Raw genomic sequence first — 16131 nt, 5'->3', positions numbered from 1 at the left:
AAAGGCAAAACCCTGACTGACTGACTCACTTATTCACTCATCACTAATTCTCCAACTTCCCGTGTAGGTAGATGGCTGAAATTTGGCAGGCTCATTCCTTACAGGTTACTAACAGAAGTTAAGCAGGTTTCATTTTGAAATGCTCCGTAATGGTCATAACTGAATCCTACTTACCTACATATATACGGCCGTAGCCTGCAGCTCAGTCGTCGTGTGAGGCGGAGTTGCCTTCCACGTAGTTGGCTGCCTGCCTATATTGCGTACTCCATCCCCACACCTCCCACGTAATTGACTGCCTGCCCATATGAGGCCATCCGTCAGCAGCAATCCAAGCTGTGAGGAAACAGTAAAAAGGAGGCGTGTCAGATGTCGTGGTACATTTTCTGATGCAGCTAGATGGAAACAACTTTTTGACACTCTCGCTAAATACTCGCAGAAAAATCCACAAGTTAATAGACACGCTGTCACTAAATACTCGCAGGCAAATCCACAACTTCATAGAGACGCTGCCGAAAACTAAAGAATGCACGAAAGCAGGAAAGAAAGAAAGCAAGGTAAAGAAACGGAAGTAAAAAGAAGGTGTGTCAGACGTCGTGGTACATTTTCTGATGCAGCTAGACGGAAACAACTTCGTGACACTGTCGCCAAATACTCGCAGAAAAATCCACAAGTTAATAGACACGCTGTCACTAAATACTCGCAGATAAATCCACAACTTCATAGAGACACTGCCGAAAACTAAAGAATGCACGAAAGCAGGAAAGAAAGAAAGCAAGGTAAAGAAACGGAAGTAAAAAGAAGGTGTGTCAGACGTCGTGGTACATTTTCTGATGCAGCTAGACGGAAACAACTTCGTGGCACTGTCGCCAAATACTCGCAGAAAAATCCACAAGTTAATAGACACGCTGTCACTAAATACTCGCAGGCAAATCCACAACTTCATAGAGAAGCTGCCTAAGACAAAACAATGAAAGAAAGGTAAAGAAACTTAAAGAATATCTTATTTATAAACGGCGCAAATATATTCACATGTACTTAACCTATATTACAACTATATACACATCCAGACACACACAATCCCCACACGTTCCCCAGTCCTTTATCTGAACTTTCTTTTAAAAGTTTATAATCACACGGCCTGGGAAGTCTACAGTCAATCCAGCGACCAAACCTCATGTGCGCCGCGGACACCTTAACTTAATTTACATGTAAAGAAGCGATCTCACCGGCTCAGCGACAGTTCTTTTATTGAAGAATGAAGTCCGTCTCACCCGGGTGACTTGCCGTTAGCATCCATCCATGGCTGACATCCGCTCCACAACAGACAAGTAAAGCCGTGAGCTCCGAATATCCCTTTTAGGTTAGCACCCAACCATCCTTATTACGGAGTCTTCCTTGCTTTACTGCTGGTTATTTTATTTTTAAAATGTTTCCTTTTCTTTTTCATAACTTCTTTAACACACTACTTCTCCGCTGCGAAGCGTGGGTATTTTGCTAGTATAATATATATAAAAGAGAGAATGTTGGTGGTGGGTCAGTATCATGCATAGCAAATACTAGGCAGATTGAGAACTGGTTCCATGTTTACCCCACTGCTGGTATTATTTGTGTCAGGACTTGGGGTGTTGGTGGGCATGTGTTCATTTCAGACTATGAGTCCTAATGCAAAACACAAAGGCCAAGCGGCCTGTTTGGGGTTACATGTAAGACATGGCTTACTGTATTTGAGTCATTTTGAAGCAGTGGGTTTTGGAAAGGAACAGAAAGACAGAACTGAGGAACTAGCTGAGTGATTTCTTATCAGATCATTAGAGACTGAGGGTCCTGAAACAAACGGGAATAAATTGCTGTTACATGTGTACATGTCCCACACATGTAGTGTGTTTGATGTGGGGTTGTTTTTTTTTCCAAACTCTTCTGCGATTTTTCCAAAAAGTCCAGTTTATTTAGGTAGATATGAACATGCCAATCGCACTCTGGTGAGGGTGAAAACAACTGGACCAAGACCTGTTGGAAAGAATGGTCTCAGTGTGGTACCAAGGGAATCCTGGAGCAGTTCATATGAGGAATGAATGTGGTCCAAAACAAGACCAATCTAACTACAGGAAATACTGTGCATTATGGGTGAATCTGTTCATTCTGTGGTAGTCCCGCTAAGTGTTTGCTCTCAGTAATTAGAGAATCTCATTCACAGCATAATGAGTCAAGGGTTAACAGGGAGCCTTAAAAAAGTAGAAAGATCAAATTAAAATAGTACATAGACACAAATGACTCCCGCAATTAGCAGTCAATTAGAGCAAGCCTAGCACCTGATTTTAGCACCTAATACATGCATCTCACACACGTGATTGTATGGCAGTGGAAAAAGAAAAGTAAAAAGTGTTAAGCTGTATTCAGACCATTCCAACACATACAGAGGTGGCGAGAAATGATTAGCAATGTTCTGTGAGACCGAACCGCAAGACCCCAATTGCTTACACAGTGAAAGTGATGCGTGCAGGTGGGGCTTCACCTCAGTGTGACTGCTTTCATGGTTTGATGTGGATAAGGCAACACACTAACTGTGACATACGTAGTACATGTTGAACAAATATTCCAAAATGAACATCATTAATAAATATTCACAAGCGTTAAGACAGTTAATCATATGATTTGAGATAAAGTACTTGGTGGCTACGGAAAACTAAAATATGCATCATCATACAGTTAATCTCGCCTATTAAAAACGTCTGTCATTAAAGTGAAGCACATCACTGTTTGCCCTCAACAGAGCTTGCCTTCATTTGTACACTCGCCTGTCTAAAATGCGTCCTTTTTGTACCATGTATGATGTGTAATTTTCAATTAGCCTTCCAGTTATTAAATAATAGGTATTTCGCTCACAGGGCTGTTTGGTAAATTAGAAAAGAAATAATTATGGAAGCGCAGCGGTGCACAAACACAACTTTTGTAGTCCCTGCGTGATACTTTTTCACAGAAAAAAAAAAAAATTTCTCCTAGTGAAAGAAATCCACAACATGGCTATGGGATGTTTGTTGATATGTTTAGTTTGCTTGAAAGTTGAAGTGTGAAATGCAACCAAAAAACTGAAAGTAAAACAAAACAACAATCATCCCCTGATTCTGAACAAAGCAAACACTATAATTGTGAAAACACCTCTAGTCATTCTCCTCGGAACTGCTTCAAGTGCTGCAAAGTCTCTTTGTAAGCATAATGACCTGAACTATGATTTATATTCAACAGTTTTTACAATATGACCTAACATGTTATTTGTCTTATTATTGCTTCTGTGCATTCTCTAGACAATGAGAACGTTGTGGCTGCGTAAACCCCTTAGATCTTTTGCAAAGGTTGCTTCCTGTAACATTGTGCCACCAGCCTTGAATGTATTTATAATTAATGTGTAATTAACACTTTTTTTTAATTTTACGTTAAACTGTATATTCCGACTGTTTGCGTAGGTGACTTTGCATTGTTTTTACTGCCTTCCCAGTATTTTTCCAGTTTTAATTTTATTTGGATAAATAGATAATTTATTGACACCAAGAGAAATTTAAGAACCAGTATCCAAGAACTATACCAAGTTAAATACAAACATTTAAGTACACACTGTACAAATTAGGGAAGTCACAAGCTGTTGCATACAGTAATGCCAGTGCAATGGGAATTGTGCAAATAATACTATACTACCAAGGTGACAGGTGGCACATAATATTAAAGTGACATTGATATTAAAGTAAAATAAAATCAAGTGACATGGCTTAAGCTGACAGGGTAACATGTTTAAAATGACACGTTCTGAAAAGGTTATACAGTAGTGACCAAGAAGTGAGAGATCAGAAATAGTGTATAGCTAATACAGCTTAATGTAGTTTATGAGCAGAGCAGAAGCAGAGGCCTGTAACTCAAACACCATTAGCCCCCAACCCCCACCTCAGTTGGGAAGTTGTTAAAGAGTCGAATGGCTCTGGGAACCAACGATCTTTTGTATCTGTCCGTATTGCAGTTCTGTGATAGCAGCCTACCATTAAACAAACTCCTCTGCCTAATTAAGGTGGTGTATAGTGGGTGATGTTCATTACCTGTAATAGATGGCAGCTTGCATAGTGTGTAACTGTCACCAGAGTCCGTTTTTATACCAACCTCAGATCCTGCTCGCCTAACTAGATATGTGTGCAAGTGGGGTAATACATAACATTAGCCAAAATTTAAGCCCAAAGCTGGAATCTGCCCAATGTACTGCTTGTTCACACTCACACTGTCAATTTAGAGTCAACAGTTAACTTTTAGGTTTTAGGATGTGCAATGAAAATTCACATAGACATTGGGAGAGCCTGCACTTAAAATGACAGAGTACTGGATTCCATCTTGGAATGCCGGATTCATAAGGTAGTATTGCTTACGTATTGAGTCAGTAGTGAGGCAATATTGCACCAAGTCAAGTCAAGTTGGGGAGCATGCATTGGTACAGTGCGTTGCCGCACCCACTACACGATGAAACAACTCGGGATCCCGGTTGGCAACACCCCAGGCAGATACACGGTCCAGTCCCACCTTCCAGAAATGACCCTCTATCTGACGCAGAAGCGTTACGTGGGCAACTCTTTGGCCTGGACCAGCCACTCGGGTCCTCAACAATGAGGATCTTACAAGCTGGATCACCCTCTGGGAAACGCGCCGCATGGCCGTAGTGCCATAACTGATGCTCCCTGAAAGTGCAGGTAATGTGCTTTATTCGGGACTCCATGAGCAACCGCTCATTCGACACAAAGTCAAACCTACGGTACCCAAGGATTTTCCGGAGAGACACAGTACCAAAGGAGTCCAGTCTTTCTCTCAGGTCACTGGATAGCGTTCATGTCTTGCAACCATATAGTTAGACAGGAAGCACCAAGACTCTAAAGACTTGGACCTTCGTCGTTTTGCATAGATATGGGGAGCGCCACACACCCCTTTCCAACGACCTCATGACCCCCCCCATGCTCTCCCAATCCGTCTACTGACTGACATAGAAAGAGTCACCAGAGACATGAATGTCACTGCCAAGATAAGTAAACCTCTCAACAAGGTCGACACTCTCTCCGTAAACAGACACACTGCTGATGGCTGTGCCTAAGAGGTCATTAAAGGCCTGGTATTATTATATTAGGTGTTGCACCAAAAATGATATATTAGAATTCTTTAATAAAATAATGCTAACTTATGTAAGATCAAAGTACTTGTAATGGCATAACAAAAAATAAGAATATTAAAATAATTACATGTAATTGTTGACCTTAAACATACACCAAAATAGCATTTGTTAATATGTGAAATGCTAAAAACCCAAGTGAAACAGCTTAATAGAATGAATTTTGTGAAAATATATACCTGATGATTTATTTTCATCCATCCATCCATTCTCTTCCGCTTATCCGAGATCGGGTCACGGGGTCAGCAGCTTCAGCAGAGAGGCCCAGACTTCCCACTCCCCGGCCACTTCTAGCTCTTCCACGGGAATCCTGAAGTGTTTCTAGGCCAGCTGGGAGACATAGTCCCTCCAGCATGTCCTGGGTCTTCCCTGGGGCCTCCTTCCGGTTGGACGTGCCCAGAACACCGTCCAGGAGGCATCCTGATCAGATGCCCGAGCCACCTCATCTGACTCCTCTCAATGCGGAGGAGCAGCAGCTCTACTCTGAGCCCCTCCCAGATGACTGAGCTTCTCACCCTATCTTTAAGGGAAAGCCCAGACACCCTGCGGAGGAAACTCATTTCAGCCGCTTGTATTCGCGATCTCGTTCTTTCGGTCACTACCCATAGCTCATGACCATAGGTGAGGATAGGAACATAGATCGACTGGTAAATTGAGAGCTTTGCCTTACGGCTCAGCTCCTTTTTCACCACGACAGACCAATGCAGAGCCCGCATCACTGCGGACGCCGCACCGATCCGCCTGTCGATCTCACGCTCCATTCTTCCCTCACTTGTGAACAAGACCCGAGATACTTAAACTCCTCCACTTGGGGCAGGATCTCGCTCATAACCCTGAGAGGGCTCCATCCTTTTCCGGCTGAGGACCGTGGTCTTGGATTTGGAGTTGCTGATTCCCATCTCAGCTGCTTCACACTCAGCTGCGAACCAATCCAGAGAGAGCTGAAGATCACGGCCTGATAAAGCAAACGGGACATCATCTGCAAAAAGCAGTGACCCAATCCTGAGTCCACCAAACCGGACCCCCTCAACATCCTGGCTGCACCTAGAAATTTTGTCCATAAAAGTTTTAAACAGAATCGGTGACAAAGGGCAGACCTTTTTAATTCTGTGCCAGTGCCTGACAGCTTCCGGACATTAGAGCAGTTGTAACAAGAACAGGCCAATAAGCTTGTCCATCCTTTTCACCTTGATTGTTCACAATAATATCAAATCAGGTTTTGAAGGTCCCTAAAGTCCTACTCTCCACCACACTCCTTGGTACTTCATTCTGTGAGTCTGTGCTTATTTTCATGAAAAAACATTTTCTAACATTTGTGCAAACTTTACCTTTAACAAGTTCCCATCAGTGTCCCTGCATTCTTGCTGAAGTATTTTGAAGTAGCAGCTGAGAACTATACTGTACTATTTCCCTTCGTAATTTTAGAAACTCCAGTCAGCTTAAGCTTTCTTACATTTTATATGCTTGGCAGACACTTTTATCTAAAGCGACTTACAAAAGAGGTAAGCATAAGTTTGTTCAGCAAGTGTAGTTGGATAGGAACCAAAGTTGATTGCCACAAGTGAAAAGATGTTGTTAACTGATAAATATACAATCATAGATGACAATTTATAAAGCAATTAAACTTACTCTAACAACAAATTAACCAACAATATAACATATCACAGTGCAAAAGTTTGTTTTATCTTTTTTTTTTTTCTCCCAATTTTGCTAAAATGCTCCTTGTGTTCATGTTAAGAACAGCACAGTTGCACAGTGGTAATGCTTCTGCCTCGCAGTAAGGAGACCATGGTTTACATCCCAGGTCCTCGCTGCATATAGTTTGCATTTTCTCCCCGTGTCTGTGTGGGTTTCTTCACATAGTCCAAAGACATGCAGGTTAGATAAATTGGCAATCCTAAATTAGTCCTAGTTTGTGATTGTGTGTGTTTACCCTGTTATGGACTCTGGTGCCCTGTGTGAGGGGTTTGTTTCCTACTTTGCACTCTATGCTAGCTGGGAAAGGCTCCATCAGACCCCTGTGACCCTGTTTAGGAGAAAGTGGGTCAGATGATGACTGACTAATAATGATTGTTCACCTTAGGCTTCTTGTGTTGCAAAACCAAAAATGAGGGATTACCTGCTGTTTTTTTTAAAAATCGAGTTTGTGGGACCCAGGAACAGACTAATCCAGTTTCTATTTTTTAAAGAGGAGAAATTGTCTTGGAACTCAAATGATTCAGAACTTGAACGGGGTTCTGGAACGAATTAAGTTTGCACTCCAATGTATCACTGTACTTCAAAGTGAGTGCATTGACGTTACGTTAAAATAAGAAATGCTCTCTGTGCACTTTGATGACATACCATTCATTTGACATTTGACTTGTATCACAACCTTTTTTTTTTTTTTTGCATAATGGAAACTGGCTTAAGGATGCTAGGGATAACTCCAGTACTGAAATTGTTGTGAACTGGTGGTCTGGAGACTGCTGGGGTGTTTAATGTAAGAAGGCATGCATTTCAGTAAAAGGGCAGATGTTATGCTAGCAGATGCGGTTAACACATAAATGAGGATATTTTTGCCCATAGTGTTTTGCACCTCCTGAAGTCCTTACAGTTTTGTGTGTCTTCACAGACACTTTACTGCTTTAAATCATAACTTGATTGTGGAATTCAAAGTTCAGCTGGTTGTCTGCCCATTGGAATTATGCCAGAGTCCCTTTTTTCCTTTTGTTCATACCTTAGATGAAAATGTTGTTAAAGCAAGATGGCTGGTACCATCAAGAGGATTTCAAAAGCAATAGGTAGAGTGAGCAGTGTTTTCAGAGAAAATCGGTCACTCCTAGTGTGTGATGGCACGCACTTGTCTTCTTGTTTTTCAGGTACTGGAGGTCCTCTGGGAACTGGCCCATCTGCCTACATTGCCCACTGGCCTAGTTCAGCAGGCATTAGAGGAGCATTTAACCATCCTGAGCGACGCCTGTTCTGTGAAGGAGGGGGTGAAAAGGAATTATATTATCAAGTGTATTGAGGACATTAAGAAAGTGAGTATGAGCTTAGCAGGAGCACATCAGTTGCTGCTTTTCTCCTCAGTTGTGAGAAGCAAGCAGCCATTGAGACTGGTACAACTGCTTAAGGTTATTGGTCTTTTCACTGAGTACTCATGATTTAACCCACTTGTTTTTCAGTTATCCCAACAGAGCAACCCTCAAACCATGTGGGTAGTGCCAGCACTTCGACAGCTTCATGAGATCACGCGCTCTTTCATCAAGCAAACTTATCAGAAGCAAGACAAGGTATGGTGGAAACCATGTCACCATTCTCAGATGACTGGGCACAAAAGGCGAGGTCACAGAGCTGTATTTTAGTCTTTATGTAGCTCCATTAAGTATATGTTCATTTGTAAACTGGAAAATTTTTCATTATGCAAATGATGTCCTACATTAAATTCAACATAACTAAAACCATACTCAGCATTGGAAGTTAATACGAAAAGCATGAATGCATACATAGTAAAGTTGAACAGAAAGTGTTAAAAGGAGCTTATCATAATACAAACATAAAATTTAAAACAACAATGAAGGTTACTTTGAAAAATTTAAATTAACAATACAGCATAAACTGGTAAATTGTATGTAGTGCTTGCAAAGCAGGCAGACCCACATTAGAACAGAGTATAGTATGGAAGAATCAGTACTGATTCGCAGAATTGCAGGGAATGGAAAATCTCCTAAATGAAGGGCCAGAAGGTTAAAACACCAGTGAGAAAAGGGTGTCTTGGACTGGAGTTGAGCATCAAGACAAATAGATCCTCACAAACTGATTAAAGATTCAGAGAGTGTGAGCTCCAAAGCTTGAAGGAGCTTTTTCTGACAGTTTGATAATATGATATTTGGAACAGTGATAGGGCCAGTGTCAGGTGACTACTAACTTTCAGATTTATATGGTACAGTATAAGCAGCACAGGCAACTGTTTCTTTTTGTTCCTTGCTTGGGTGAGCTTCTATGGGCAGCTATATTAAACTTTAGAATTGTAGCTGCAAATTGTTATCCCTTCCTTTCATTTTTCAACAGAGTATCATTCAAGACTTGAAGAAGAACTTTGAGATTGTCAAGCTTATCACAAGCAGCCTTGTTTCTTGCCATAGACTGGCTGTGTCCATTGCTGGACCTTCTGGTCTTTCTGGCTGCACACTTGTGGATGGCAGATACACTTACCAGGAGGTAGGGGCACCCGTAAAAGGGCATTCAAATCATAATAGTACCACAGTACCCAATAATGTCTTCCTTTTTTCTTATAGTACCTGGAAAGTCACCTCAAGTTCTTGGCATTTTTCCTCCAAGAAGCTAGTCTCTACCTCGTGTGGAACCGTGCCAAGGAGTTATGGGAATGCCTAGTGTCAGGTCTAGATGTGTGTGAACTTGACCGTGAGGTAGGTTTTTCACTACTTCAGGTGTAGCTTTTTTAGAAATATTCAGTTTTCATCTAATCTTTATTTCTATTGACGTCCAGATGTGCTTTGAATGGTTCACAAAAGGACAGCATGATCTAGAGAGTGACGTCCAGCAGCAGCTCTTCAAGGAAAAAGTTCTTAAATTAGAGCCATACGAAATAACCATGAATGGTGAGTCCTGAGGTGGGCCCATTAAAGTCCTGGTTTGCTTATGCTACAGGGAGCAATTTTAGTGTCTCATGGGCTTGCTTCTCTTAACTGAGTCATTCCAAACACGGATAGTTTAAGAAAACGAAATGGGCTGTGTCCTGCTCTGCCAGTTTCTATTTACAAATGCCCGATGGCTGACAGCCTGCAAATCCCAGCTAGAGCAGGAAGTTGTGGCATTTATTCTCATTCATCCATTCATCCTCTTCGGAAGCACTGAGGAACAAGAGTGCTCCAATTCACATCCGATGTCTGCCTTAGGCCAACGAGTACTCTCAAAGCCTCATTCACAGCTGCTCGGAAGTGCTATTTCAATTAACAGGCTGCCTCTGTCTTTCTGCATTCAGGCTTTAATCTATTCAAGACCTTCTTTGAAAATGTCAACCTCTGTGATCATCGCCTCAAGAGACAGGGAGCACACCTGGTAAGTGAAGGAGTTTGTTGGGTAAGGAGAAGAAGAGGAATTACCAGGTGACAGTAGCTGCTAATGTTTCAGGTGATTAGTAGGGCACTTGGATGTTTCAAGTAATCAGTGAGTCACTTGTTTCAGTGGTAAATCTGTTGGCCAACTCACCTCCAGTAGCCAGACTGGAGCCCCATTCTCCTTATATTTTGGCAAACAATTGTGCAATCATTAGTTACAAGCCTACAGTTTCCTTATGCATTCAGTAGGTGACACTGTTGCACTGGACAGATTCAGAAAGACCCAAAGCTTTCAGCTGGTCCTTCTTTCTCTGGCCAGAACACAGTGTTGGTCAGGACTTGCGCTCACTTTCTTCTCCTGTTGATTGTGTCAGTTTGTGGAGAGACTGGACCTGACGGGCATGGACTTCATCTGGAGGATAGCTATGGAGTCGCCTGATGAAGAGATAGCTAATGAAGCCATACAGCTGATCATCACATACAGCTACATCAACCTCAACCCCAAAATGAAGAAGGTAATCCAGCATTCTATAAAGCCATGATGATTAGGTTGTCTCTTGACATTCTCACCAGAGCAACAGTCATGAGACAGTTCTAAGGGGTCTTTGAGCATTGATTTGTAAGAGATATCAATTAAGGGTTCTTTGGGATGTTAGTTTATTAGTGCAAAGTTATATTATTGCTTAAGATAATATGAAATGCTGTATATATTTTTGGTTTATAGCATGAATTTCTGGGCAATTTTAAAATATCATCTGTTTTACTAGGATTCTGTTTCCTTGCACAAGAAGTTCATAGCTGACTGTTACAAACGTCTGGAGGTAAGATCTGGAACCTTCATATCTGAATTTTTTAATAACCTGGAATTACAGATTGTATGAGATGGCAGAGAATTTCCTCAAAGGATATGTATGGCACTTGCCTTTTAGTCTGCCCTTAAGAAGAGTTTCAGTTCTGATTTTGTGTTTTCAGGCTGCCAGCTCGTCACTGGGTGGACCGACTCTCACACATGCTGTGACCAGAGCCACCAAGATGCTGACAGCTACAGCTATGCCCACTGTGGCCACATCAGTCCAGTCTCCTTCCAGGTAGTGTATGAGGGTTAATGATCAGAATCTAAGACAGTACCTATATCTCCTACTGACAGACTGCTTTATATGTGTTACAGGTCAACAAAGTTGGTGATAATTGAGCGACTGCTGCTGCTTGCTGAAAGATACGTCATCACGATTGAGGTATGGGCTTGGGAGCCGCCTTCTTACCGTTCTGTCTATTTTTGAATGCTTTTCATACTTACAGTATTGTGTCCCTGCAGGATCTTTACTCGGTTCCACGGACAATTCTACCTCATGGCGCTTCCTTCCATGGACACCCTGTGACACTGAACGTCATGTGCGAGTCCACCAAAGACACCTTTACACTGGAAGTGAGGCCATTTCCAAGCAGGGTCCAGGGGTCTTTAGACCAAAAGCTACCCACTGTTTAATACTGCTGAGGGTTTCCTCATTAACAATTGTTTATGGAAATAAGCCGATATGACCACTGGGGTTAATTGTTTACTTCTACATTTCTTAGGCACACAGCAATGAAACTATTGGCAGCATCCGATGGAAGATAGCAGAGCAACTTAACTGTCCTGTGGACAATGTGCAGATCTTTGCCAATGACAGCGTGGTGAGTAGCAGAGCTGGTACCTTCCTATGTACATATAACAAGTGACACCTTGCTAGCTGTGTACAATGGGTTTTCCTTGGGGAGGGAAAAAAAAAACTCATTCTGACTTCCTTTTCATAGCTCACAATGAATAAAGATCAGAAGCTCCTCAACCAGCTGGGTTTTTCAGATGAGCAAAACCTGACTGTAAAGACTTCAGGAACAGGAACACCCTCAGGGAGCTCTGCTGACTCGTCAGCCAGTGCTAGTAGTAGCAGCAGCAGTAGCAGTAGTGTCTTCAATTCTGCATATGCCCTAGAACAGGTGAGTGGATTGGGCTTAGAAGGGGTCGTCTTTTGTCTCTGCCTTGGCCTTTTGTATCCTGAATGCTTTAGGAATGGGAAACCAGACTAAAAAATAGCTAGCAGAAAGAGGCCTTAAACAGCATTCGCTTCCTATGGAACAAACTGGTAATTAAAATCCAAAATATAATCTAATGTGACATTTGACCTCATTTTAGTATAGAAAATGAAAAATAACTACCAGCTAAGCCAGAAAGGGCAATTACTCTGCATTTGAAGTGACACAGTTCATGTTTATTGTGCTTCATTTTCAAAAAAATGCTTTTTGTGTGACTCAAGCATAGAAACAAAAGTGTTCTCGTATTTCTTTCAAAACTCTTTCTGGAAATTCAAGTGAATGTAACAAAGTTGAAGTATTGCACAGTTTGGTACCCCCAGACATTCCAGTAGCACATGACAGTGCCATTGTATATCCTCTTTGTATCAAAGTGAGAAAGTGAGGTTTCATGTAGCTTTTGGCCTTTGGATATGGTCAGTGTGAGAACATAAAAATGTGAGGTAAAAAATCACCTCACTTTGGCCAATAAGAATAACTTGCATCATAAGAAAATTAATGAGAGCAATTTGGAAATCAAATGTGTAGATCATCTATTTAGTATAATTGTGAGAGCTGACATTTGGTATTAAACTTATTTTGTTTTCATGTAGTGCTTTTCACAGAATGTATGCTTGGACTGTGGTTTGTTATGTAGGGTCCAATGTTAACCCTATTTTCCCTTTATATTTCCTTATTGTGTAGAACTTAAAATATCTTAAATCCCATACACTTAGTACTCTGTAATCTGGTACTTTAGGACCTTCTACATCTATAAGCTCAGGTAATTAAGTTCCACATTTAATTATGTATTATTGGTAATATGCTCAAAAACATTAAGGAAGCAGAATGCCCTGAATATTGGCAAACCATATCTTTACAGCCTAAGTAGCAGTGCATCTTGCACCCTTAGCTGCTCTCAGCTTATCTTCAGTCTAGTTTGCTTTGCTACCGTATCCCTTTGAATTGAGTATTGATACAGGCCACATACAGTACCTGTCTTACTATGGCTGCCAATACAGAGGTGTCTTTTTCACAGCACTGGCCATGAAATGAAGCCCATGATAGAGACGTAGAGGCAAGGTGATCAACTCTATACCATTCTTACCACAAAACATGAATTAGTGGAGAATAGTGGTATAGAATGGCCTCAAATTCAAAACCAATCATAAATAGCCATAATTCAGACCAGTAGAGTTAATCTACCTTTTCCCTTCCTGGGACAGTTACCAATGCAAATGCTTGGGTACAACTCATCCCCAAGTTTCTTTGTTTAGGCAGTTTATGGTCTTCCTATTGAGGACAGCTGATAGGCTCTGTCCAAAAACAGTCACCCTTGCCAAGGTAGTTTGATACCTTAATAATAATACATTTTATTTATATTGTTCCTTTCCCATGCTTAAGGCACCAATTTTACACCCAAACACACATCCCCCCCTTCAATAATTGGTTAATTAAACATCCAAGCACACACTTAACTTTACTACATTTGCTTTGTCTAGGTTACAAATAAAAACAATAGAAAATATTTATCAACTTATGTTCTAGGTATCACTCCATCACAGACTGTTTACACTTATTTATATTTATGGTACAGATCTAGATAATTGTAAACTTTTTGACTAGTTTACGCTAGTATTATAAGGTATCAGTTAAAGTAAATCTTTATAGTAGACCATGCTATTGCAATTTAAACACCTTGAACTTTTTTGTTGTGGGCCTGGACCTCATTAGAAATTAAAACATCAAACTGCACAATCACAGTTGGCTTCTACACAGGTAACAGCATGCTGTGGTGCAAGTAACCTTATTTCTAACTAACTAATTAACAGTGAGGATATTCAGAGATCACTAGTGAAGCCACTAACATTTTTAATTTATTGAATAGCTTTGCATTAGGTTGTTAATAATATTAAATTAGTTTATTTGTGAATGTCATTCAGTTAACAGAATCTCTTCCAATAAGGCTTGGACAATATTCAGATATAGATTTAAAAATGGGGCAAATTTAGTTTAAGGTAAATATAAAATACAGAATAGTCAAAACCTGGGGGCATTCAGCTTGAAAGTCTGACATATGAAAAAGACTGAGGGGGTAATTATAGACACATCTCTGTTACCAAATAGTGTTCTAGTTAGATTAAAGAAAAATACCAAATTTAATTTAATCTTGTATGATGCTCTTTATTGAGTGCAGGCTTAGAGCACTTATACATTTATTATAATACTTTTAAAGTAAATTACTGAACCAAATAACATCTACATATATAATCACACAGTAAAACAAATGAATCTGAATGATTAATGTAAACAAATATGACCACATAATGTTCTAGTAACAGAATAATTGACCTGTGGCAAGGTAATGCTGTGGAGTCACACCACAAGACAGCCACATTCACATATTTGCACTGTGGTAAACTGACAGCCATTAACCCACAACGTCTGGCTCAGAAGCAGTCTCCTTATTGTGTGAGCTTATAGGAGTTCTCCTGATTTCTGGGTTTTACAGTGTATATGTGCCAACTGATTTACATTGTGGTGTAAATCCAGTGCAGTACCCTTGGCAATAAGGCTGGGATTTGCATTTTGGACAGATTGGAGTGTTGTTGCAGCATTGCACAGAAAGGCTGAGGGGAAGAGAGCTCAGCTATCATGAGAATACAATACAATATGTTTTGTGGTGTAATAGTGTCAAGGAAAAGCACCTTAAATCGTTGTATATTGGAAGAGAAGTTAATACTGGAAATGTTTTAACTGTTTTCCGTTGATTTACACACATGTCCTGCAAAACATATCTTACCAGGGGGCTCATGAGGTGTCCTTGCCAGGATTATCTTACATGTTGACCAGTCTTCAGATTGCTTCACTTAAAGGGCTACACTTCAGAATATCCTAGCAAAAACCAGGATCCACTATTCCTGTCGGAATTTCATATCCCAATGGCTACCTTTTGAAAGGAATACACATTCTAACAAAAGCCAAGGGTTAATCGCTATTCCTAACAGTACATAACTTAAATCAGCACAATCTGTTTCATTAACAATCGTCAGTCACTGCTAAATGTCAGTAAGCAACAGGGCACTTCAGCAAAGCAATACTCAGAGCTATTTTAATAATCAATTATGCTCATTTGAAGGAGAAACTAGGAGTAAATGTTAGATATTAAAATATATGACCTGAGCAATTCAAATCGGGGTCACACGGCAAGCTTTGTATCAGGTTGCTATAGCTTTGGTTGTTGCAGACATTGTTTTCTTGAACAAGATGTGATGCTTGGGAGTGCAGGGCAGTCTGTAGGTGGCAAAGTCTGACCAAGTTGTTTTTTGTTTGGCAGTTGTTTCTCTTTATGTATCTTCACCTAATGCTTATTTTTAAATCATTTGAATTTATAGTGACTTGCTGACTGTCTTTTGTGTTATGTAAGATATTGCATTAGTCAAAACATTTTTTCAGAGAACTGATAAATTCCCATCGTCTGGTTGATGTTAATTAAGTTACTTTTGGCTTGATATGGTACATGTTAATCTTAAAATCCCAAGCATTAATTTCACATATTCTTACAAGCATATACACACTGGTTGCTTTTTCTAAGCTTAAACATATACAGTGCATCTGGAAAGTATTCGCAGCGCATCATTTTTTCCACATTTTGTTATGTTACAGCCTTATTCCAAAATGGATTAAATTCATTTTTTTCCTCAGAATTCTACACACAACACCCCATAATGACAACGTGATAAAAGTTTACTTGAGGTTTTTGCAAATTTACTAAAAATAAAATAACTGAGAAATCACATGTACATAAGTATTCACAGCCTTTGCTCA

At 40.4% G+C, this 16131-nt stretch overlaps 1 protein-coding gene across 3 annotated transcripts in view; it reads left to right on the top strand.

The window, feature by feature from the left end:
• The window catches only part of usp24 (ubiquitin specific peptidase 24), a 63420-nt gene that overhangs the window by 20450 nt on the left and 26839 nt on the right, over positions 1–16131 (top strand). For all 3 annotated transcript variants that reach the window (XM_039735105.1, XM_039735104.1, XM_039735106.1), the window contains 13 exons: positions 8053–8214; positions 8359–8466; positions 9245–9394; positions 9472–9603; positions 9684–9795; positions 10179–10255; positions 10629–10769; positions 11022–11075; positions 11227–11342; positions 11423–11489; positions 11570–11680; positions 11830–11928; positions 12049–12231. In XM_039735105.1, the coding sequence (XP_039591039.1) occupies positions 8053–8214; positions 8359–8466; positions 9245–9394; positions 9472–9603; positions 9684–9795; positions 10179–10255; positions 10629–10769; positions 11022–11075; positions 11227–11342; positions 11423–11489; positions 11570–11680; positions 11830–11928; positions 12049–12231 (1512 nt within the window). The remainder of the gene's footprint in view (positions 1–8052; positions 8215–8358; positions 8467–9244; positions 9395–9471; positions 9604–9683; positions 9796–10178; positions 10256–10628; positions 10770–11021; positions 11076–11226; positions 11343–11422; positions 11490–11569; positions 11681–11829; positions 11929–12048; positions 12232–16131) is intronic.

This window comes from Polypterus senegalus, chromosome 14 (genome assembly GCF_016835505.1).
Source record: "Polypterus senegalus isolate Bchr_013 chromosome 14, ASM1683550v1, whole genome shotgun sequence".
Classification (NCBI taxonomy): Eukaryota; Metazoa; Chordata; class Cladistia; order Polypteriformes; family Polypteridae; genus Polypterus; species Polypterus senegalus.
Note: the sequence above shows the minus strand (reverse complement) of the source record. Positions and strands in the feature narration are given on the sequence as shown.